Consider the following 23,043-nt stretch of genomic DNA (forward strand, 5'->3'; position numbering starts at 1 on the left):
CTCCCCGTGGGGGAGGCCTGTGGCTCTGCAGCCCCCCCGCCCGGAGCTGGGGCGGGCTCTGAGCCCCACGGCCAGTTTGGGTCCTGCCATCGGCTGCCCGCCACATGCCCTGAGCCAGTCCGCAGCGCCCGCACGCCGCCGGGGGGCAGGGAACGGCGCGGCGCGGGCCTCCCAGGCGCCCATCCCGCTTCCTCAAGCAAGACCCTGCCGCGGACGCCACGGTCATTTGTGCTTTATTGTGCAGCCTTGGCCCCTCTCGGAGCCTGCGTCTTAGCGTTTCCGTGGGGGGCCGGGCCAGCCTGCCCCCACCCCGCTGGCCCCAGCCCTGGCCCACCGCAGGGCCAGCACCAGACTTCCTGTCCACAGAGCCCGGGCGGGCTCGGGTCCTGGGGCCCTGGGCACCCGGCGGGTGGGACAGGCCTGGGCAAGGCGAGAGCCCCCCAGGCCTCCGGACCCCATGCCCAGGGCCCAGCCCCAGGGGCCTGGCCTGGGCAGATGCCCCCAGGTGTGCCCGGAGGCCTCGGTGGCAGCGCGGCGCCTGCGCCAGCTCCCCTCCGCGGCGCTCCGGCCTCCACGGCGTGGCCCGCGGCGTGGCCCCGGGGCCGCCTCTGTGCCGTGCAGGGACGTCACCTCGGGCCGGCGTAGCCGTAGGGGTGCCGCAGCCGCAGGCTGTCGTGGCTGGGCAGCACGTGCGTGTGGTAGTGCTCCACCAGGCTGCCCACGCTCGCGAACAGCGCCTCGCCCTCCAGGTAGAACTTGGAGTCCTGGGGGGCCAGGGCGGGGCGTCAGGGGCCAGGACCCCAGGGCGGGTGGCAGGACAGAGGGCGCCGCCCGGGGCCCTGGGCTTCCAAGCCCCCGCCTCCCCGCCCCGGGCGGCCACCCAGGACGGTCCCCGGCCTGCACCCAGGGGTCCGCCGGGCAGGCCTGGGAGTAACCGCCAGGTCAGGGGCTGAGCCAGAGAGGAGGGAGGTTGAGGCACGAGGGACGGGGGAGAAGGGAGGGAGCTCAGCCTGCCTCCTGTCTCTGCTGGGCAGGGGGTCCGCGCCTACCTTCTCGAAGATGCGGTAGTTCCTCACTTTGCCGGAGCTTTCGTCCCACACGACCAGAACCTGCAGGGAGGAGGGGGGCAGGTGCGCTGAGAGGCGCGGGACCGCGGGGCGAGGCCGCAGGGGGGCGGGGAAGGAGCCCGGGGCCGGGCACCCGACAGCGGGACCAGCGGGCGGCCCCCCGCCTCCACGCTGCGCTGGCCTTGAGCGGGGAGTGGGGGGACCCGACCCGGCCCCCGACCATCTGCGCTACTCGTGGGGAAACCGAGGCTCGGCGAGGCCACACGGTGCTGGGGCTTGAATCGGAGGCCGTGGGGCCGCAGCCCATCAGCAACCCTTCCCTCCCTCTCGCGCCACTGCTGGGGGAGGCGGGTTGCAGCCCTTAATTTGTAGGGGACATCTAGTTCCTGAGGTTCCCAGCGCAGGTGGTGGGGGAGGGTACTGCCCGGCCAGGACCCCGAGCACGTAGCTGTAAAGGTCCTGCGCCGCCCGCAGACGGTGTGTGGGCGCCCGAGGGCCCCCGCCCCCGGCACCGCTGTCCCGGGAACCTACCTTCCCGGACTTGGTGGAGGAATTGCGGATGCAGTAGAGCCCATCCTGCGGCTCTCCCCGGGGACTCGTGGCCTTGAAGAGCCTAAAACGCAGCGCCCGGGTAGTAGTTAGGGACCCCGGTCCATGCTCCATGCAGCTTTTCCCCTCTCACCCTTTATGTCTCAGGTTCCAAGAGGGACAGGCTGCCTTGAGGACGGGGTGGGCTGGACGGGGCAGAATGGGTGGCATGGAATGGTTGGGGTGGGCCGACTGGGTGGGCTCGCCCAGCACAGCTGCGGGGTGGTGGGGGGGAGCAGGGCGGGGTTTCTTCTCCACTCGGGCCCAGCCTGTGCCCAGCCGGCCCAGGGACAGCAGGGGGGCCGACACCTCACGCGTGCCCCGAACGAGGCATCCAGGGAACAGGGAGCCGAGCTGACCTCTCCACCTCGCAGGACTCCGTTGTGTTGATGAAGATCGAGTTTGGCAGCGGCACCTGCTGAGGAGCCACGCGGTCGGCGCGGGGGTCCCATGGGCGCGAGGGCCGGCCCGCCAGGCCCACCCCGGGACCCCCGCCCAGGACGAGGCCCTGCAGCCATGCGGTCGGAGCGGGGTCCACAGGCAGGGGGGCTGGCATGCCAGGCCCGCCCCAGACCCCCGCCCAGGACGAGGCCCTGCAGCCACGCAGTCGGAGCGGGGTCCACGGGCAGGGGGGCCGGCATGCCAGGCCCGCCCCAGGACCCCCGCCCAGGACGGCCTGCACCGGCCCTCGGCCTGCAGCCCTCCCGCCCGCCCCCTTGCCTTCTCGTAGTCCTCGTCCGAGTCCTCCCCGCCCGCGTCGGCCTGCGAAGGGCGCCTGGGTTTTTCAAAGGAGAAGCTCCGAAAGCTCTGCCCGTCGGGGGGCGACCGCCTGGGAGGGGCGGGCAGAGGAGGGAAGAGCGTCCCGTCGGACACGGACCGGCCACCCTGCTGCCACCGCCCCACAGAGACCGGGGAGGACACGCGTGGCCTGAGGTTGGGCGAACACATGTGGCCTAAGAACTGGAGACACGCGTGGCCTGAGCACTGGGAGAACATGCATGGCCTGAGAATGGGACAATACGTGTGAGGCCGGGAGACAGAGAACACACGTGACCTCGAGGATGGGGGAACACGCGTGCGTGGCCTGAGGACCGGGAGAACACCCTGAGGCTGGCCCGGGGCAGCGCTCCCAGCACGTGCACTGCCAGGTCTCAGCAGAACGATGGGCCCCTCCAGCGGCTGGACCCGGTGGCCCATCGTGAACCAGAACACGTGGCACGGGGCCCCCCAGCCGCGCCCCCACAGGCAGCGGGACTCGGAGGTGCCGACGAGGGGCAGGCGAGGAAGGCTGGAGTCTGGGGCAGCATGGGGGGTGCATGCCTACGGGGGGCAGCCCTGCAGCTCCCAGAGCCTCCCCGGGCCACGCGGGGCCCGGCCAGCACGGGAGCAGCCACCTTTGGCCGCGGGCCCGGGTGGGGTGACCTGGAGTGGGGCACACGCCGGCCTACGGGACCAGCTCCTGGCACTGCCCAGCAAGGGAAACAGAATCGCTGATGCATTCCACATTCTGGCGATTTCCCAGGCGGGAAGGGCATGGAGGTAGCCTCATGGCTCCAAGCCAGGGGACACACCCACGGCGTGGGACAGGCCCTGCGGAGGCACCTGCTGGGCGGCTCATGCCAGGCCCCCTCCCCGCCCTGCCTGCACCCTCCCAGGGCTGGCCTGCAGGACCGTGGGCCCGAGAGCCAGGGAGGGCCGGGGGGGAGCCCAGGGGACAGGCCACACTGGAGCGGGGCCCGAGTGGCCAGGGACCCCGGCCGGGGCTCGCTTACTGGAGGTGGGGCAGCGGCGGCTTCTCGGGCCTGGGCAGGCCTCCGGCCGCGTGGCCTCGGACGCGGGCAGCTTCAGCGCAGGCTTGGGGGCCACCGGGGGGCAGGAAGGGTCCGGGCCTGGGGGCGTCCCTCGTCGAGGGCGGCTTCAGCCGCCTTCAGGCACTTGGGCTTGTTGGCAGGCTCGGGCGGGGGGCGGCCCCCGGGGGGTCAGGTGGAAGGACTTGAGCTTGTCGCAGTTCCTGGCGGCGGCGCGGCGGCGGCGGCGCAGGGCCCGTGGCCGGCGAGCTCGCGGGCGCAGGGGGCCTTCCAGGGGCCGGGCGCGGCGGGCGGGGGGTCGCTCATCCTGCGGGAGGCGGCCGGCGCCCTGGGGGCCCGGAGGCCCAGCGGGTCCCTCTTGGCGTCGTCGGGGGCCAGGCCCGCCTCGGGCAGGCCGCGCTTCGGGGGCGGGGGGCGGCAGCAGGGGGCCCGGGGCCCTTGGAGGTGAAGGAGTGGGCACGGGGCACCTCGGAGAAGACCGGCTTCCTGGGCACGGGGGGCGGCGGGTAGGCGGGCGGGTGGATGAGCGCATCTGCGGGCGAGAGGCCCAGGCCGTGAGCGGGGCCGACACCCTGGAGGGGCGCGCGCCTCCTGCGCCGGTGACAGGCGGCCGGCCTGCGCGTGCCCCCGCCGTGCCCGTTCCACCCCCGCGCGGCGCCGGCACACGCGTGTGAGCTCCAGGGGGCGACCCCGGGGGGTAATGGGAGCGGGGCGGGCACGGCTTCCCGCGCGGGGAAGGATGGACCCCCAAACCCGAGGAGCCGAGGGGCCAGTGGGGCGGCTGGAGGGACGGGGTTGAAGGCGCGGGGGACCCCCGGGAGCGCGTCGCACAAGCTGTCGGGGGGTCCTGGCCACAGGGCCCAGGCGGGAGAGACCGGGGGCCCCCGAGGTGTGGCGGCGCGCGGCTCGGGGTGAGCGCTGGAGGTGGCTGCGGGGAGGTGAGCGGGCTGGACAAGGGCGGGTGGGGGGGCCAGCCGCGGCGGGTCTAGGAGGCAGCGGCCGCGCCCCCCCGGGGCTCCTGGCCAGGGGCCAAGGGTGTCAGTCCCCAGCCCACTGGGGCTGGGGGCGGGCCGGGGGCGTAGATGTCCCTAGGGCTGCGTGGAGCTGAGGTCGGGGGCCGAGGGCAGGTCCCAGGACCCCGGTGTGACGGGTGGGGGTCTGCGATGGGGAGGGGGCCAAGGCGGGGGAGGCGGAAGGCAGGCACGGCTAGAGGTGACGCCCTTTAGGGGGGCCTGGGATGGGGCGGCCAAGGCGGGCAGGGGGGGAGAGGAGGGTCGCAAGGGACAGGGGACACCTGGGCCCAAGGGGCAAGCAAGGGGCAGAGGCGGCAGAGCGGGCCCAGGGCTCCGGGGGGTGGGGCGCCGCCTCCCCCCCCCCCCCCCCCCCCCGCCACCCCTCGGCGCCCCGCCCCGCCTGGCACGTGCCTGGCCTGACCCTTCGTGAAGGCAGGGAGCCCGGCCCGGCCCTCCCAGCCAGGGAGGGGGCTCTCCCCGGGGGCGCCCGCCCCCAGGCCCCCGCCGCACCTACCTCGGGCCTGCCAGGCTCGGGGGAGTCAGGCTCCATGTACGAGTCGTCCTCGTCGTCGTGCTCGTAGTCTGGGGGGGCAGGGGGAGCGTCGGCCCAGGCCGGGAGGGCAGGCCAGCCGAGCCCCAGCGACGTCGGGGGGTGGGGGGGGGGGAGGAAGGCGGCTAGGCTTTGAACCCGGGACCCGGGCTGCCAGGGCCCGAAGCCCGTGGAAGCCGCCGCTCCTCTGCTCAAGGGATCCTCTGCTCAAGGGACAGCGCCGGGAGCTCAGTCACGGGGACCTCCCCCGCAGTGGCCTGGGCAGGACCGGGCTGTCGCGGGGGCCGCTCGGGAGAGGCGAAGGAGGCGGGGGAGGGCTGGGGCGCACCTTCGTTGTCGGTGGGGGTACGGGGACAGGCTGATGTCCACCGGCCGCTCCACTGCGCCGTAGAAGCTGTCCGCATCCGAGCTGGAGTCGCTGCGCAGGGGGAGGGCGTGAGGGGTCGGGGCAGTGAGCGGGGGCGATGGGGACACACACACGGGCACACGTGCACACGCGTGGCCTTCAGGGGAGATGCAGAGACATGGCAGGATCACACGCAACACGGCGACACACAGGCCAATGGCCACGGACACACGCGTGCAAGGACGGACATGAGGCCTGAGGCCGCACATCCTCCAGCTGGCGTTGGGAGCCCCCACCCCACTGGCACCTGCCCACGGGGGCTCAGGCACCGCCCTGGCTGAGGGCCAGGAGCTCTGGGGGTCGGGCAGGGTCCTGCTGGCGGCCGGGTGGGCCCAGCACTCTCTCAGCCTTATTTCTCCACCTGTCGTCCCAGCCCCGAGCGGCCGAGCGACTGGTCAGCTGGGGGCCACCATGCCGGGCGGTCTCCCTGGGAGGCTGGCACTGGTCACAGCCCAGGCAGCCCAGGCGGGCGGCCAGGGGCTGGGGCTCGGCGCCCTGAGCTGTGGCCAACACCTCACCTGGGAACGTGCAGCTCAATCACCTGCGGCCCAGAGAGCTGGGGCCAAGATGCCGCCGGAAGGACAGAGGCTGACCCAGGAGACGCCCCCCACGGACACACACGTGTGCACACTTATACACTCACAAATGGGCACATACTCACACATGCTCACACACACAACCACATGTGCTTCCACACATCAACACACGTGCTCACACATGCTTACATACACGTGCAAAGCTCCTACACACATACTGATACATGCAAGTTCAAGCACGCGCACGCTCATGCACACACGTGCTTCCACACATTGGCACACATGCTCACACATGCTTAAATACACACACGTGCAACACTCATACGCACTCACACATGCTAATACATGTAAGTTCAAGTACACACATGCTCACGCACATACACGTGCTTCCACACATTGGCACACACGCTCAAACATGCTTAAATACACACATGCGCAAAAAAGCTCACATATTCACTTATGCACACACATGCGCTTGCACATGTTTACACACAGGCTTACCCAGAGCACGTGTGCCTGCTGTGTACAGGTTTGCACATGCACACACTCACACAACCATACACACAAGTGTGTGCTCCCGTCCACGCGCAGCCTGACTGACACTTCGTCAAAGCCCTGCAGGAAGGGGACCACGGCCAGGCCCCCGGGGGCTGAGGGATGGGCACGCGAGTCCAAGCCCGGGACCCCCGGACGGCAGGGAGGCCCACGCCTGCTGCCCGCCACGCACCCGGGCCCACCTGGCATCTGGGGGCGGCTCCTTCTTCTCGTGGAAGTGGCCAATCTCTCGGCGCAGCAGGACCATCCAGCTCTGCGGGGCAGCCAGGGCGGGCATGGGCACAGCCCTCTGAAGCCTCCCGCCCCCTGCTCCACAGAAGGGTCCGCGGGACTGCTCAGGGCCCCCCGTGACGGCACGCCCTGACCGCGTGGGTCCCTCGCCCCCCCCCCCCCCCCGTTGCCCACGTCCCTGTCACCTTGCCGCTCGTCCTCAGAGGAGGCGGAGAAGAACCACGTGCGGTGCTTCTTGCTGATGTGGATGATCTTGAACGGGAAGACGTTGTTGGACGTCGTTTCCTCGGCCGCCCGCATCACCCTGTGGGCACGGCACCCGCGGTCACGCCTGCGCCCCGCCTCCCCGCTGCGCATGCCCGCAAGGACGGCCTCATCCCCCAGGGCCTGGGCAGGCCTGGACACCCAGCACTGGGCCCCGAGGAAAGACAGAGGGGCGCCAGGCAGGGGGCACCGGGCAGGGGGTGCTGGGCAGGGGCAGGGGGCGCCGGGCAGGGGGTGCCGGGCAGGGGGCGCCGGGCAGGGGCAGGGGGTGCCGGCCAGGGGGCGCCGGGCAGGGGCAGGGGGTGCCGGGCAGGGGGCGCCGGGCAGGGGCAGGGGGTGCCGGGCAGGGGGGCGCCGGGCAGGGGGCAGGGGGTGCCGGGCAGGGGGCGCTGGGCAGGGGCAGGGGGCACCAGGCAGGGGGCACCGGGCAGGGGGCAGGGGGTGCTGGGCAGGGGCAGGGGGCACCAGGCAGGGGGCACCGGGCAGGGGCAGGGGGTGCCGGGCAGGGGCAGGGGGTGCCGGGCAGGGGACACCAGGCAGGGGCGGGGCAAGGAGTGCTGGGCAGGGGGCACCAGGCAGGGGGTGCCAGGCAGGAGCAGGGGGTGCCAGGCAGGGGCAGGGGGCGCCGGGCAGGGGCCACCAGGCAGGGGCGGGGCAAGGAGTGCCGGGCAGGGGGCACCAGGCAGGGGGCACCAGGCAGGGGGTGCCAGGCAGGGGGCAACGGGCAGAGGGTGCCAGGGCCCTTGGGGGAAAGGACTCCTCCACAGAGCATCTCTTGGCTCCTGACCCCCTGCCGGGCCCCCTGGGGTCCCAGTGCCCCCAGTGCCACCACCTGTAGGCAGAGGGGCTGGGCCCTCCCAGGACAGGGGAGGCAGACTACCATCCCAGCGGCAGGCCCCGCCCTGTGGCCCCGGGGCAGGGGTGGGGGCCGCACCCACCGGTTGTAGCCGCTCAGGGAGAAGGCGCCCTGCGGGAGGCGGAGGTGCTGCTCTTGAAGTAGTAGACGCAGCGCTTGTGGATGATGACGAAGCGCAGCGGCCCTGTGGGCGGGCCGGGTGAGGGCGGCGCGGGGGGCAGAGCCCGCTCCCAGACCCCCGAGCGTGGCAGGGCGGTGTGGGCACGCCCCCTTCCGAGGGGGCCGGCTCTCCAGCACAGCTGGCCTGGCCGCCCCCCGGGGGCCTCGAGGACGGGCAGAGCACAGCAGGGGGGCGCCACGGGCCTGGGGGGCCGAGGGTGCTGCGAGCTGAGCCAGGGTGGCCGAGGGGCAAGCGCCAGGGGCCCCGGGAGCCCGCGGAGTGGAGCCGACGCACCGCGCGCCGGGGGGAAGTGGGGGCTGCAGGAGGGCGGCCACCTGCCACGAGAAGACGTGGCCGGACGCACCCCCCCCCCCGTCCCTCCCTCCGCCCCCACGGACCCCCCCCTTCCGGGCCGTGCCTCCCACCCCCGGAACTCACACCGGAGCAGCTGCAGCTGGGTGCCGCCCTTCTTGTGCAGGTAGCCCGCCTTGGCCACGCCCCCGGGCATGGTGAGCAGGTTCTGGGCGCCGATGGCCCTCATGGGGCGCCGGCCAGTGCGTCTCCTCGCTGCCATGAGGCTGCGGGACAAGGGGCGGGGCACGGCTTGGCGCGGGCACGGCAGCGAGGGGCAGCGCCGCCCGCCCGGGGGGTCCCGAGAGCTGGGTGTGTCCCTTCATCGTCACGCCGCCCATCATCACACGCTCGCTGGGCTCCCGCTGCATGCAAGCCCCCCGGGGGCTGGGGGACATTGGCATGAGCCCTCTGGACCCCTGGACCAGGGAGCCCACGAGGGGCCCTGCTAGGAAGTCTGGGAGGGCTCCAGGAGGAGGTGATGCTGGGCCTCAGCACCATGGAGAGAGTTAAAGAGGAGCAGAAGCTGGGGCAGGTCCGGGGCACCTCCCTGCAGCCCTGAGGCTCCAGGGCAGGCCCACAGGACCAATGCTGCGGGTGCTGGGCAGGCCCTGCCCCCTCTGCATCCCACCCACCCACCCTGCCCGGGTTTCACACATCCAGCCTCAGAAGCCCTTCCCTCTGCCTGTCACAGCCTTGACTTTCCCCATCTGAGAACTCCTACTCATCCTTCAAAACCCAGGCTGAAGCAGCTCTTCTGCGAGGCATCCCAAATGCCCCGTTGCCGTGGGTGCCTCCGCCACCCCTGACCCTGCACTCTGGCTGCCTGTGCCTGTTCTGCGCCCACCCCCACCCTGGGGCCATATCCCACCTGCGGCCAGGGAGGTTGGGTGGGAGCAGGCACGTGACCTGTGTGCCCTTGAGCCGGGCGGACGAGACCCAGAAGTCCACTGCGGCCGGGGCTCCTGCCACTCCCGTACCCCGAAAATCACACACAAAGAAAACCAGCCCCTGGGGCTTGGCAAGCTGGCGCTCTCCATCACACGTGGGTGAGGGAAAGTCCCGGGGCACCCCCGGGGCCGGCTCAGGCCAGCTGGGGTCCGGTGGCCTCCTCCCTGCCCCTGCCCTCACTCCTGCGCCCCCAAGCCCCCCAGGATTCCCTCTGCACAAAACCCTCAGGGCTGGGGGACGCCAGCTGCGGCCTGGGAACAAAGGCAAGGCCGCTGGGGTGCAGCCAGCCGGGCTGGCACAGTCCCGCGTGGCCGCGTGGGACGGTAGGGGAGGGCCCCGGGTGCCGTGCCAGGGGAGGGGGCGGAGGACGCGACGAAGGTCCAGAGCCCGCCAGGCCCCGGCGCCCACGCCCGCCTTTGTTCCCGCAGGAGGCGTCCGGCCCGTCCAGGGCAGCGCGGCCGCCGGGGCCCGGGCTGGGCCGGGGCTGGGCCAGGGCTGGGCCGGGGCGGGGGGCGGCTGGGGGACCGGGTCAGGGGTCTGCGCGGCCTAGCCGGGGAGCCGGGGTCCCGGGGTCCCTGGCGGGGAGGCGGCTGTCCTGGGCGGAGTCCAGGGCGGGTCCGGGACGGGATCCCCCGGGTCCGGGTCGGGGTGCGGGTCGGGGTGGGGGCGCCGGGTGGGTCCGGGCTCCGAGGTGGAGCGGGGGGCCCGGGGTGGGGCGGGGGGCCGGGCCGGCGGGGTACTCACGTTGTCCACGCGGCAGGCTGGCGGGGCGTGGCCCGCGCCCCGGGCCCCTGCGCGCACCGACAGACCCCCGGGCGGGCCTCCCGCGCCGCGCCCGCCTCGCCCCCCGCCGTCCCGCCCGCCCCCTGCCCCGCGGCCGGGGCCCCGCGCCCGCCATCCCGCGCCGTGCCCCGCGCCCCGCTCCCGCCCGGCGGCCGCGGCTCCTCCCCTCGCGGGCGGCGGGGGCGGGCCGCTCACAGGTGAGAAAAGGAGGCCCGGCCCTCCCCGCGCGTCTCCCGGCGCAGGCCGCCCCGCGGGCCTCAGTTTCCCCCGTCTGCTGAACCGAGGGTGGTGGGGTGGGATGGGGGGGGCGAGAAGGGGGACGTCCAAAGGGCAACCCAGAGTCAAGAAGCCACAGACGCCAACGACGCCAGGGTTCCCACGCCCCACGCCCCTAACACCCCAGGACCCCCTGTACCCCGAAGGCTGCCCTTGGGGGGCCCTGGGAGCCCAGGGGCCTCTGTCCCTCTGCCCCCCACCCAGGCGGGCAGGCAGGCTCAGGGCAGGGCTGCCCCCGCTCAGACCCGCCCGGGGGCCGGCCGTGCCTACCTGACTCCGCGCAGGCCCCACGGAGCTCCCCCCTGCTGGGGCATACTGCGCCCCTTTCCCGGCAGACGAGCCCCACATGGCCAGCGCCGGGTGCAGGCCCCTGCCTCCTCCACACCCCCTGCATCTGAGCGGCCACCAAGGCCAGTGGCAGAGCAGGCCCCACACTGGCCCTTCCAGGGCGCTGCCCCCTCCTGGCTGTCCCCACGGGGTGACGGTTCTGGAGGCTTCCAGCTGGGCCAGCCCCCTGGGACCCGCTGCAGCCGGCTGGCCCCAGGCCCCTGCTCTGTCCACCTGCCTTCCTTCCCGGCCCGCCCCGGGTCTCTGCCTGCCCCACCCCACCCAGCACATCCTCCACCCGCACACCAACCCCAACCCCAGTCCAGACTCGGGGGCCTCCCCGTGCCCACCTGGCCCCCCATCCAGCCCCCATGGGCGTTTCCCCGAGCCCCGCTCCCTGTGCACCCGCAGACCCCAGGGCTCCTCACTATGCGAATCCCCTGGGCTCCCCTCCGGGCCTCTGTCCGCACTGCGGCCACTGCCTCGAGGGGCCATTGACCCAGCTCGTGGGAGCTAACCAAATGAACACCAATCCTTCCCAGGCTCCTGCAGAAAGCAGAAGAGGAGGAGCTCTTCCTAACTCAGTCTACGAGGCCAGCACGACCCTGATGCCCAAACTAGACACAGGCATCACAAGCAAACTACAGACCAGCACGCTTTACGAATTTAGATGCAAAAATTCCCGACCAAAAAAAAAAGGGGGGTGGGTAGCAGGTATAGCTCAGTGGTTGAGCGCCTGCTTCCCATGTCCAAGGTCCGGAGTTCAATCCCTGGTACCGCCTAAAGAAAAAAAAAACTTCAACAAAATAATAGCAAACTGAGTGCAACAATGTCTAAAAAGAATTATACACAATGACCAGGATTTATCCTGGGAAAGCAAACTCGGTTTGACATCTGAAAATCAATTAATGTAATGCACCATTTTCATAGAATAAAGGACAAAACTTACCTGACTATTTTAATATGCGCACACACACAATTTGGCAAAACCCAATGTCCCTTCATGATAAAAACACTCAACAAAACTAGGAATAGAAAGGAACTTCCTCAACCCAATAAAGACCATCTACAAAAAAAGTCAGCCAACATAATATTAATTGTAATACTTTGTATAATATTCTGTAAAAGACTAAAAGTTTTCCCCCTAAAATGAGGAACAAGACAAGGATATTGATTCTCGCCACTTGTATTCAACATTGCACTGGAAGTTCTAGCCAGGGCAATTAGGCGAGAAAAAGAAAAAAAAAGGCATCCAGATTAGAAAGAACAAAAGAAAGCTACCTCTATCTGATGAGTTGCTTCTGTATCTAGAAAATCCTAAGGACACCATCAGAAAACTATCACAACTGATAAATGAGTTAGCAAAGTTGCAGGCTAAGATCAACATACAAAAATTGTATGTCTATATATTTGCAGTAAACAATCCAAAAATGAAATTAAGGAAACAATTCCATTTACAGTAGAACCAGAAAGAACAAAATACTTAGGACTAATTTAACGAAAGCAGCACAAAGCGTATACTCTGAAAACTACAAAACATTGCTATAAAAAAGTTAAGCTCTAAATAAACGGAAAGACACCCCGTGTTCATGGGTCAGAAGCCTTTATTTGGCTAAGATGGCAACCCCAAGCTGATCAACAGCTCAGTGCAATCTCCAGCAAAATCCCAGCTGCCTTCTTTGTAGAAGCTGACAAGGCGAGCTAAAATCCATCTGGGATGGCAAGGGACCCAGAACAGGCAAAGGAAATCTTGAAAAAGAAGGAAGTAGGAGACTCCGACTTTGCTATTTCAAAACTCACTATGATGATAGTTTGATCCATAAGATAGAATCGAGAGTCCAGAAATAAACCTGTGTGTCTACATCAACTGATTTTTGATAAGGGTGCCAAAACCATTCAGTGAGGAAAGAACTGTCTTTTCAACAAATGCTGCCAGGACAACTGTATTTCCACATGCAAAAGAATAAAGTTGGGCCTTGACCTCACATCATGAACAAAAATTAACTCAAGATGGATCAAAGATTGAAATGAAAAAGGTAAAAATAAAAAACTTTTAGAAGAAAAGCTAGGGATAAATCTCTGTGATCTTGGGTTAAGCAATGGTTTCTTAGAGTATCTAAAAAAAACAAGCAAAAAAAGAAAAAAATAGGTAAATTGAACTTCGTCAAAATTAAAAACTTTTGTGTTTCAAAGGGACATATCAAGAAAGAAAAAAAGACAATTTACAGAATGGGAGAAGATCTTTGTAAATCATATATTTGCTAAAGGGCTTGTTTAGATTATACAAAAAACTCTTACAACCTGTAGCTGTTTGATATAATTGATGAATTCTAAAAAGAAATATTGGATTATGCTTGTAATCTGGTCTGTACCTGGACATGACTGAGTTATGATTAGAGCTTTAATTGGGCCAGGTCATTAGGGCATTGAGTCCCCACCCACCAAGGGGTGGGGACTCTCAGATAAAACACATGGCAGGGAAATGGACTTGGCCCAGTGGTTAGGGCGTCTGTCTACCACATGGGAGGTCCGCGGTTCAAACCCCAGGCCTCCTTGACCCGTGTGGAGCTGGCCCATGCACAGTGCTGATGTGCGCAAGGAGTGCCATGCCACACAGGGGTGTCCCCCGCGTAGGGGAGCCCCACGCGCAAGGAGTGCGCCCGTGAGGAGAGCCGCCCAGCGTGCAGCCTGCCCAGGAATGGTGCCGCCCACACTTCCCGTGCCGCTGACGACAACAGAAGCGGACAAAGAAACAAGACGCAGCAAATAGACACAGAGAACAGACAACCCGGGGAGGGGGGGAAATTAAATAAATAAATAAATAAATCTTTAAAAAAAAAAAACGCATGGCAAAGGACAGAGTTGAAGTTTTGATGTTGGAGTTTGATGCTGAAGACTTAAGCTGGAGCCCCGGGAAGTCAGCACACAGAGGAAAGAGAAGCCAGCCCCAGGAAGGAAGGAACCCTGAGCCCAGGAAGAAGCAAGCCCCAGGAACGTAGGAACCCAGGAAGCCTGAGCCCTCCAGACGTCGGCAGCCACTTGCTCCAAGTAGACTTTGGTGAGGGAAGTAACTTATGCTTTATGGCCTGGCATCTGTCAGCTCCTACCCCAAATAAATACCCTTTATAGAAACCAACCCATTTCTGGTATTTTGCATCAGCACCCCTTTGGCTGATTAATACAGAATTTGGTACTGAGGAGTGGGGAAGTGCTTTTGCAATTACCGAAATGCTGGAATGGTTTTATAAATGGGTAAGGGGTGTTGTTTGGAGAATTGTGAAATGCTTGATGGAAAAGGCCTAGATTGCTTTTAAGAGACTGTTGATAACAATATGGACGCTAGAGAGACTTTTTATGATGCCTTAGAAGTAAATGATGAAACTATTATTGGAAACTGGAGGAAAGGCGATCCACGTTTTAAAGTTGCAGAGAATTTAACAAGATTAACTCCTGGTGTTTTATGGAAGGCAGAACTTGAAAATAGCAAGCCTGGGCATTAAGCTGAGGAAATTTCCAAACTAAACTCAGAGAATGTGGCTTGGCTTCTGCTTGCAGTTATAGCAAAATGCTGGATGAGAGAGATATGCTGAGGATGGAACTGTCGGGCACAAAGAAAACAGAAACTGATTCTGGAAATTCCAAGCCTCTGGAAATCAAGCTCCCAGATGAAAGTGCCCCACTGGAGGTCTTAGCTAAACTTGGAACTTGTAAATCAGGATTGAAGATGCAGTTATGTCGGGAGACTTGTGGAAAGTCTTACTGTCTGATGGCTTGGACCCCTGCTTCCTGCATGCCAAACCAACAAGCTTTTTGAGAGCTGTATGAACAAAATTACTGTCAGCCTGGAATAAAAGGACATGGAAAGGCGGGATCAAAGGGGAAACGACTTCAAGAGGAAAACCACGGAAGCTGAGATCTGGAATTAAGACATCACCTTGGGCCAAGAGAGGAACCCCACCCCTGTGTGCAAAGGGAGAGTTTGCCCAGCAGTTGAAGAGGGTGGATGTTCCCACCCGATGTTCTGGGAGAGTTTTGCCACCCCAGGGTGCAGAGAGGGGGGAGCACATTCCCCAAGGACTAGGGCGGTTAAGGTCAGCGCCCACAGGTCTGAGTGGCATAGACCTGTCCCCCGTGGAGTAGGGAAGGCCAGGGGGTCAGCCCGTTGCTCTGAGGGGACTGAGCCTGTATGCCAAAGTTTAGGGGCATGTTGCCTTCACGTCACTGTGCTAAGGGAGTTAAGACTAACCCAAAGACTGGGGGCGCTGTGGCAATCACCCCAACACTCTTGGAGGGAGAGTTCTGGAGCTTGGTCCACACCAGATGCTCAAGAGGGTGGAACCAAGAAAACGGCCGTTGGGCAAGACTGTGGAAAGGGCGGGTCCCCAAATCGCCCCAAGGAAAGAAACCATCATCCTAAGAATGACTCCCAGACTTTGAAATCGAATGAGGATGCCCTGCAGGTTAGCTGAACTGCAGAGGACCCGTGACTCAGGTTTCCCTCCCAAATTTTCCTTATCCTAAGGAAAATGTTTATCCTGTGTCTGTCCATTTATGTATCGGAAACAGATAAATGGTTTTGTAAGTCTCAGAGGTCTATAGCAGATAGGACTTTGCCCCAAGACAAACTGCATTTCTTTAAATTGATTATGATATGATTTAGTACTTGCATTGTAACTGATTTTAGGCTTTTTTGAATATTGTAAAGGCTTTTTTAATTCAGAGGGTGGAGTGTAGCCATTTGATATAATTGATGAATTCCAAAAAGAAATATTGGCTTATGCTTGTAATCTGATCTGTCCCTGGGCATGACTGAGTTATGATTAGGGCATTGAGTCCCAGGGTGGGTGGGGACTCCCAGATAAATGGCATGGCGAAGAACGGAGTTGAGGGTTCCTGATGTTGGAGTTTTGATGTTGGAGTTTGATGCTGAAGACTTAAGGTGGAGCCCTGGGAAGGCAGCACCCAGAGGAAAGAAAAGCCAGCCCCAGGAAGAGAGGAACCTTGAAGCCAGAGAAAAGCAAGCCCCAGGAACGTAGGAACCCAGGAAGCCTGAGCCCTGCAGACGTCGGCAGCCATCTTGCTCCAAGGAGACTTTGGTGAGGGAAGTCACTTGTGCTTTATGGCCTGGTGTCTGTAAGCTCCTACCCCAAATAAATACCCTTTATAAAAGCCTACGAATTTTTGGTATTTTCATCAGCACCCCTTCGGCTGACTAATACACAACCCAATATTAAAAAGACAAATAATCCAATTTAAAAACGGGCAAAGGACCAGAATAGATATTTTTTCCATGGAAGATACATGAACGGCCAAATAAGTCCCCAAGAAGGTGCCACTGGTCACCAGGGAGGTGTCAACCAAAACCACAGAGGGGCCCCACTTCTCGCCCGCCAGGACGGCTGGAGCCCAAGAGCCAGGCGACGGGTGCTGGCGAGGACGCGCCCAGTGGGAACCCGCGTGCGCCGGGGGCAGGAGGCAGGCGGCCGCCCCGGGCAGTTCCTCCGACACTCAAACTCAGAACCACACGCGACCCGGCAGCGCCTGGGAGCGGGGACCCACGCCCCCAGGAAAACCTGGGCGCCGAGGTTTACAGCGGCATGGCTCACAGGCCGAGAGGGGCCGCGCCCACCGCCCCCCACAGAGAGCGACCAGCACCCGGGTCCCCGCCAACCCGGCGCTCTTCAACCAGAACAGGAACAAAGTTCCACGGAGGAACCAGCTCATGTACAGGAAGCCGGGCACAAAGGAGCACGCGATTGTGCAACGCCACGCACAGGAAGTGTCCAGGGCGGGGCTCCGTCAGCAAGTGACCTTTGCTGGCCAGGGCTGGGGCGGCGGTCGGGGGCACAGCTAAAAGGTATTGCACTGCTCATCAAGGTGACAGAAATGTTCTCAGGGAAGCGGGCTTGGCCCAGTGGCTAGGGTGTCCGTCTACCACATGGGAGGTCCACGGTTCAAACCCCGGGCCTCCTTGACCCGTGTGGAGCTGGCCCACGCGCAGTGCTGATGCGCGCAAGGAGTGCCCTGCCACGCAGGGGTGTCCCCACATAGGGGAGCCCCATGAGCAAGGAGCGCGCCCCATAAGAAGAGCCGCCCAGTGCGAAAGAAAGTGCAGCCTGCCCAGGAATGGCGTCGCACACACGGAGAGCTGACACAACAAGATGACGCAACAAAAAGAGACACAGATTCCCGTGCCGCTGACAAGAATGCAAACAGACACAGTAGAACACACAGCGAATGGACACAGAGAGCAGACAACGGGGGAGGGGGTGAAAGGGAGAGAAATAAATAAAAATAAAAAACAAAAAGAAATGTTCTCAAACGGACTGGTTACGGCTGCCCGTGTCCGCGAACCCGCGAGAAAGCGCCGACTCGTGCCCTCTGCACGGGCGAAGCGAATTTGTGTGAATTTTATCGCGATGGATGTTTGTACACACTAGCGACGAGCACCCCGGAATTGAAAGCGAGTTAGCGGAGGTGGCCCCCGTCCCAGCCTGACCTCGGTGGGGGGATGTGGCCCTTCTGGGGCCAGCATAGCTTTCCCTTCACCCAGATGACCCCCTGGGCGGTGCCCCCCCTCAGGCCCGGTGCTGACTCCAACGTGGGGTGGGGGCATGGGCCTCTGAGACAGCGCCCCCGAATCCCGAACCCGCAGACCGAGGGGAGCGGGTGGGCCTGTGTGTGTGAGGGGGTTGGGGGTGCTGTCACCAGCACCCACGGAGCCCCCCGTCCCCAGCCACGCCAAGGGTAGGCTGGGGGCAGGGACTGGGAAGGCCGCGGCCAGCTGGGGCCCTGCAGGCCCTCCCCCCAGCCCTGCAGCTGGGGCCCTTGCGGCAGCTGTGGAGCCGGCGCCCCGAGACCACAGCCTCCGGGGGTGACTCAGCGGCCACCAGCTGGGCGTTTGTGGGCGCCAGGAGGGGGCCGGCCCGGCCCGAGAGGCGCTGTCCTTCACACCCTCACTTGCGTGTGAACTCACTCGTTCACACTCACTTGTACACACTCGCACAGTCCCCAGGGGCTGCCGAGGCCCCCCTAAGCCCCCCGGGTGCTCTACCCCACCCCGCCGCACAGAGAGGGTGCAGGGGCCAGGAGAGCCTCAGGACTCGCGCCCAGCGCACCGGGCACTCTCCTGGGCCAGGCCAGGTGCCCCTTGGGGATCACCCACGCCATGGCCCCGACACCACCGAAAGGATGGACCAGCGTCATTCCTGCGTCACTGAGGAAGACACCGAGGGTCAGAGAGGCTTAAATAACATGCTCAGAGTCACACAGTCAGTAAATGGTGGGGCACCCCCACGCCGGCACGGCCACACCCCAGCCTGGCACACGGGGGTGGTGCCCGGCGACTGGGGGGGGCTGCAGTCCATCGCGGCGGCCCCCTCCCCCGCCTCACACCCAGCTCTCTCTCTTTTCAGTTTCCCCTTCTGCTTCCTCTTCCCAGAATCCTTCTCCATAAGAGAATCAAAAGAAAGACCAACACCCAAGCTCTCCCACGGAGGCCCAGCAGAGACCCCGCTGCTCCGCGCAGGGCACCCGGGCTTCAGGAGAGGAGCCCCACCCGCGGGCCCCCAGACCAGGCGGGTCGGCGCGCTGCCCAGGTCCTGTGCAGGGCCCTCCCGCAACTCGCTCTGGGCCCCCGGAATGCTACACGCGCACACACACGGCGCACACTCACGCAGTGGACACACACGGCGCACACTCACGCAGTGGACACACTCAGTGGACATACACGGCGCACACACATACAGTGGACACATTCAGTGGACACACACAGTACACACAGTGGATACAGTGCACACACACAGTACACACATGGTGCACACACATGCAGTGGACACACAACACCCACACAGTGCACACACACTCAGTGGACACACACAGTGGACACACTCAGTGGACACACACAGTGGACACACAACACCCACACAGTGCACACACACTCAGAGGACACACACACAGTGCATACACAGGGTGTACACACACACTGGACACATGCGGTGCACACAGGGCACGCACACGCAGTGGACGCACACACAGAGTACACACACGTGCAGACACAACCCAGACACCACGGCCACCCACGCAGGGTGGAGGGAGGGTGGGAAGGGTCCACCCCCCTGGGCCCCACCGGGCTCTGGCCCCTGGGACGGGCCTGTGGGGGACAGGCCGGCCGGGTGGGGCGGGCGGTGTCCCCGCAGCAGGCCCTCCGAGGGGAGCCCTCCGGGTGCCGCCGAGCCCACCCAGCCCCGCGGCGCACGGCCGGCCCCGCCGCGCCCCGGGGACCCCGCGCGCAGGCCGCCTCCACGCCGCGCCCACTGACCTGGCGCCGCTCACCCAGCACATGGCTCTCCTGCCGGCGGGCGAGCGCGCGGGGGGCGTCCCGGGGCGCAGGGAGGCCATGGGCAGGCCCGCCCCGCGGGGAGCCCGGCGCGCCCGGCCTCGGCGCCTTCCGGCACTTCCTGCCTCCCAGCCCCGCGGCCGCGCCGCCCGCCGAGCCCCCGCCCCGCGCCCGCCTCCCTGCGGGCAGCGCCGGCTCCCCGGCGGGGCGGGCGGGAGGAAGGCGCTCGGCCCGGCCTCCTCTGGGCGGGCCTTCCCCGCAGGGTGCGCCGGCCACAGCCCCCGGCCCCCGCCAGGCCCCCGCGGGGAGCGCACGACCTCGCGGCCGCGGCCGCCCAGCCCTGGCCGCCCGGGGATTGCTCGCGCCGTGGCCGGTCCTTCCAGGGGGACTGAGGCCCGCTGGGCTGCCCTGGTGCGCGCAGCCCCGGCTCTGCTCCCCAAGCCCGCCGCACGCCCCGATGGCAGCCTCCCTGCTCACCCAGGGGGCCCCCACTCTCCGGGGGCTCAGCGAGCACCTGGGGGCACCTTTGGGACCCCAAGCAGCAGCTCTCCAGGGCCTCCCGCACCGGCCCTGGTCCCTCTGGGAAGGTGGCCGCCCGGCCGCCTCAGCCACTGCCCTGCGCCCCTGCCCTCCCCTGGGGCCCCCAGCCAAGAAGCTGTGGAGCTGGGATTCGAACCCAGCACCTGCCTCTCCTCCCCTGAGCAAGAATCTCAAGGCCATAACTCTCTTGGGTAGGGCTGGGCCAAGCGGCCAGAGGGAGGCGGGACTGGGGGGGGCGACAGGTCCCAGAAGACGGGAGCCGGCCCCCGAGATGCGGCAGCCATGCCACGGCCACCAGCCACGCCCCTCCCGCCCTGCCCAGAGCTCGGGCACCAACAAGCCCCCGACAGAACATGGTTTCTCTGGCTCTGAGGTTTAGACAGGAGGCGGGGGTGGTCTCGGCAGGTGTCACAAGCAGCCACGGCCTGCGAAGCCTCGAGGACTGCGGGACCCCGGAACCGAAGCACGGGCTGAAGAGCTCGGTTTACCAGCTCCCCTGGCTGCCGGAGCACCCCATGAGCCACCAACCGTCTAATTTTCCTTTTCTTTAAAAACCACCCGCCTGGAAATGCCAAGATGGACCTCTGGTGGTCCGTGATCTGGATCGGTGCTCCCCGAATCGCAGCTGGACACCCCAAAGAAATGCCCCGGTGGCTGTGCGGCTGAGTGTACCCATTGGTCACACACCAAGCCGACGCACGTCCCGCCCGCTGGGCGCAGGGTGCTGGAGGGGGCAGAGGCAGCGCTGCCCTCCGCGCGGGCGCCCCGTCTGCTGCCGCATGCTCAGCCAAGGTGTGGGAGCGGGGGTCTCGCGTCTGGGGCCACCGCCCATTGACACGGCTGCCTGGGGACACCACACAGAGAGCTGGCGTGGCCAGCAGACGGCACGGGGCAGGGATCCCTTCCCCGGCCCTTGGCACCCCAGCCAGGGTGGGCAGAGGGCCCCAGAGCCAGACCCAGCGGGCGCCCGTCCCAGTGGCCCCTCACCAGCTGGGCGGTCCCTGAGCCTTCGTCCGTGAACTGGGTGCTGAGAACTGACATAAAATAGCAGGCGAGGGACCCCTGGGCCGGGGTCTGGCCGGGGCACTGCCAGGGCGGCTGTGGGATGGGGCGAGGGTCCAAGGCGGTTCTGGGCCCGGCGGGTGCCAGGTCAGGGGGGGCTTCCTGGGGGAGGGGGCACCGGGCCTTGGGATCTGCTGCGATGGGGTGGGGTGAGGGGTGGCGGGCAGGCCAGGGGCCCAGGGTGAGTGACGACCCAGGGTGGGAGCAACCCCAGGCCAAGGGGCAGGGGAGGCTCAGGAAGAGGCGCAGCGCCGAGGGGGGGCCTGGGAGCCTGCCAGCCCCTCCCTGGACAGACAGGCCAACAGATGAGAGGACAGAAGTGTGTGGGGGGGTCACGGACGGCACCCAAGGGCACAGGGACAGCTGAGGGATGCTGTGGGCAGAAGGCCGGCCCCCCGCGCCCCTGCCCTGGTCAGACCAGGTCCAGAGCAGGGGAGCAGGCCGCAAGTGGGTGGCCCCTCCGCAGCCCCAGCCCCCCGGCCGCCCACCAGCCCCTGGGAGCCCTGGCCACTACGGCTGCTCTTGGCCTCAGTTTCCCCATAGGCCCTCCATCTCCTGACGTTGCATGTCCTCGCTGGGGTGTATCCCCCAAACGGGGAGGCCCCCTGCCTGCTCAGGCAGCGAGACGTGCGGCTGGGGGGCTGCCAGCACGGGGCAGCCCTGGGCTCCCCCCACCCCAGCCCGGGCTATGCCTCAGCCGTGCGCAGAGGCAGGCACTTACCAGGGAGGGCGGGAGCCGGCCAGCGGGCCAAGGGGCCAAGGGACAGCCTGAGGAAAAAGAGCAGCTTTCGCTCTGGGGACTGGCAGCTGGCTCAGGAGCGAGGCCAACGCCCGACCCACCCCTGTAGCCACCGGCCCTGCCCCTCACGCCTCACCGCGCCTGCCTGGTCTCGGTGCTCAGCCCCAGAGGCTTATCCTGACCTCATCTCCACTCAACTGATGAGGAGACTGAGGTTCAGAGTGGAGGGCAGCTACCAGGTCAAAAGAGTGGGGCCTGGAACCCAGGTCCCTGGGAACCTGCAGGACCCCAGGACCTGGGCCCCGGCCCCGTGGCCCACCTGCCTCCCCCCAGTTGGGGCCGTCGGGTCCAGGGAGGGTGCTTGGCCCAGGGAAGGAGGGGGCAGCGCCCCAGCGGGAAATCTCCAGCTCTGAAGACAAGGTGCTGGCATCAGCCCCTCCCAGGGGCTGGGGTCCACCCTGGCCAGCCTGGCCGGCCGCAGCCCTCGGCGTGGGGGTGGGGGGTGGGGGCAGGCGCGGCCCCAGGCTCCCCCTGCCAGCTGCCTCCCTCTGAGCCTGGCCGTGCCCGCCTCCAGAGCAGGGCCCCGAGAATGCCCGAGGCCGGGAGCTCTGGGCACACGGGGCTGCCGGTGGGGCAGGGAAAGCCCCGAAACACAGGCGCAGGTGGGAAGCCGCGTCCTAACCCCAGGATTGCGCACGGGGCCTTCCGTGGAAAGGGGGTCTTTGCAGTGTGGTTAAGCGAAGGGTCTTAGGTGACAGGGGGCCCGGGGGCCAGCGTCCTTGTGAGGGGCAGAGGAGGAGCCCACGCGGGGACGGAGGGGGCGGCAGGGACAGGGAAGGGGCGGCCACCAGCCAGCCGGGGCCACGAGCCGCAGTAGGGTCTAGGGGAGCCTCACTAGGCCCCTGACGTTGGGCGGCCCCCAGCCCCGAGCTGGAGACACCGATTCTGCAGTTCAGGCCGCCGGTCGGGGGGCTTGGCCTCCTCTAGGGCCCTCAGCCCCCTCCAAGGCCGGGAGACGCCGGGGTGAGGCCAGCAGCCCCTGCCTCCCGCTGCATGGGCCGTCCCCCTCCTCCGGCCCCTCCCGCCGCCCCCCCAGGCTCATCGCCCCCTGGGCCTTGCCCGCTCGCCTGGCCAGCCCCTCCCAGGCCCAGCCGTGCCCCCCTTGGGCAGAGCCCTCAGGCAGAGCCCGGGCTCCTTCGCTGGGGGGCCCTGGGGTCAGAGCCCACTCCCGCCCTCGACTGGGCACTAGCGATCACCTCCAGCTGGACGCCGAGCCCCCTCCTCCAGGGCTCCCGCCCCTGGCCAAGGACAGAACCATCCAGAAGCGCGCCCCTTCTCTGAAACCCCAGTGCCAGGGCCCCACCCACCAGAGCACCTCCGCCTGTGTCCCCGACACCCCCACGAGCCCGGGCCCCCCCGAGCTCCCAGGACCCAAGAGGGACAGAGGGACGGCCGGGCTCAGGGTGCGCCCGCACCCCTCCACGCGGCCCCTGCCAGGTGGCCTGTGACCCCAGAGCTCATCTGACTCTCAATGAGTCTTTCCAAGAACGGGGCGCCCAGGACGGCCCTGCCGAGGCCCGGGCCCCCCACTGCCTCGGGATCAGGCCTGGGAGACAGAAGCCCACCTGTGCGCAGTGAGAAG

At 66.0% G+C, this 23,043-nt stretch overlaps 1 protein-coding gene across 1 annotated transcript; it reads right to left on the reverse strand.

Annotated features, from left to right (window-relative positions):
• Positions 1-216: 216 nt before the first annotated feature.
• SH3BP2 (SH3 domain binding protein 2) lies at positions 217-19,172 on the reverse strand. Its single transcript, XM_071217530.1, is given in 18 exon segments — positions 217-764; positions 1,050-1,109; positions 1,599-1,680; positions 2,015-2,070; positions 2,376-2,484; positions 3,428-3,467; positions 3,470-3,568; positions 3,571-3,620; positions 3,622-3,679; positions 3,682-3,889; positions 3,892-3,995; positions 4,990-5,058; positions 5,355-5,444; positions 6,706-7,058; positions 7,957-7,993; positions 7,996-8,058; positions 8,473-8,612; positions 19,043-19,172. Coding segments are annotated over 18 exon segments (1,836 nt in total). The 5' UTR covers positions 19,123-19,172; the 3' UTR covers positions 217-626.
• Positions 19,173-23,043: the final 3,871 nt, after the last annotated feature.

This window comes from Dasypus novemcinctus, chromosome 1, assembly GCF_030445035.2.
Source record: "Dasypus novemcinctus isolate mDasNov1 chromosome 1, mDasNov1.1.hap2, whole genome shotgun sequence".
Taxonomy (NCBI): domain Eukaryota; kingdom Metazoa; phylum Chordata; class Mammalia; order Cingulata; family Dasypodidae; genus Dasypus; species Dasypus novemcinctus.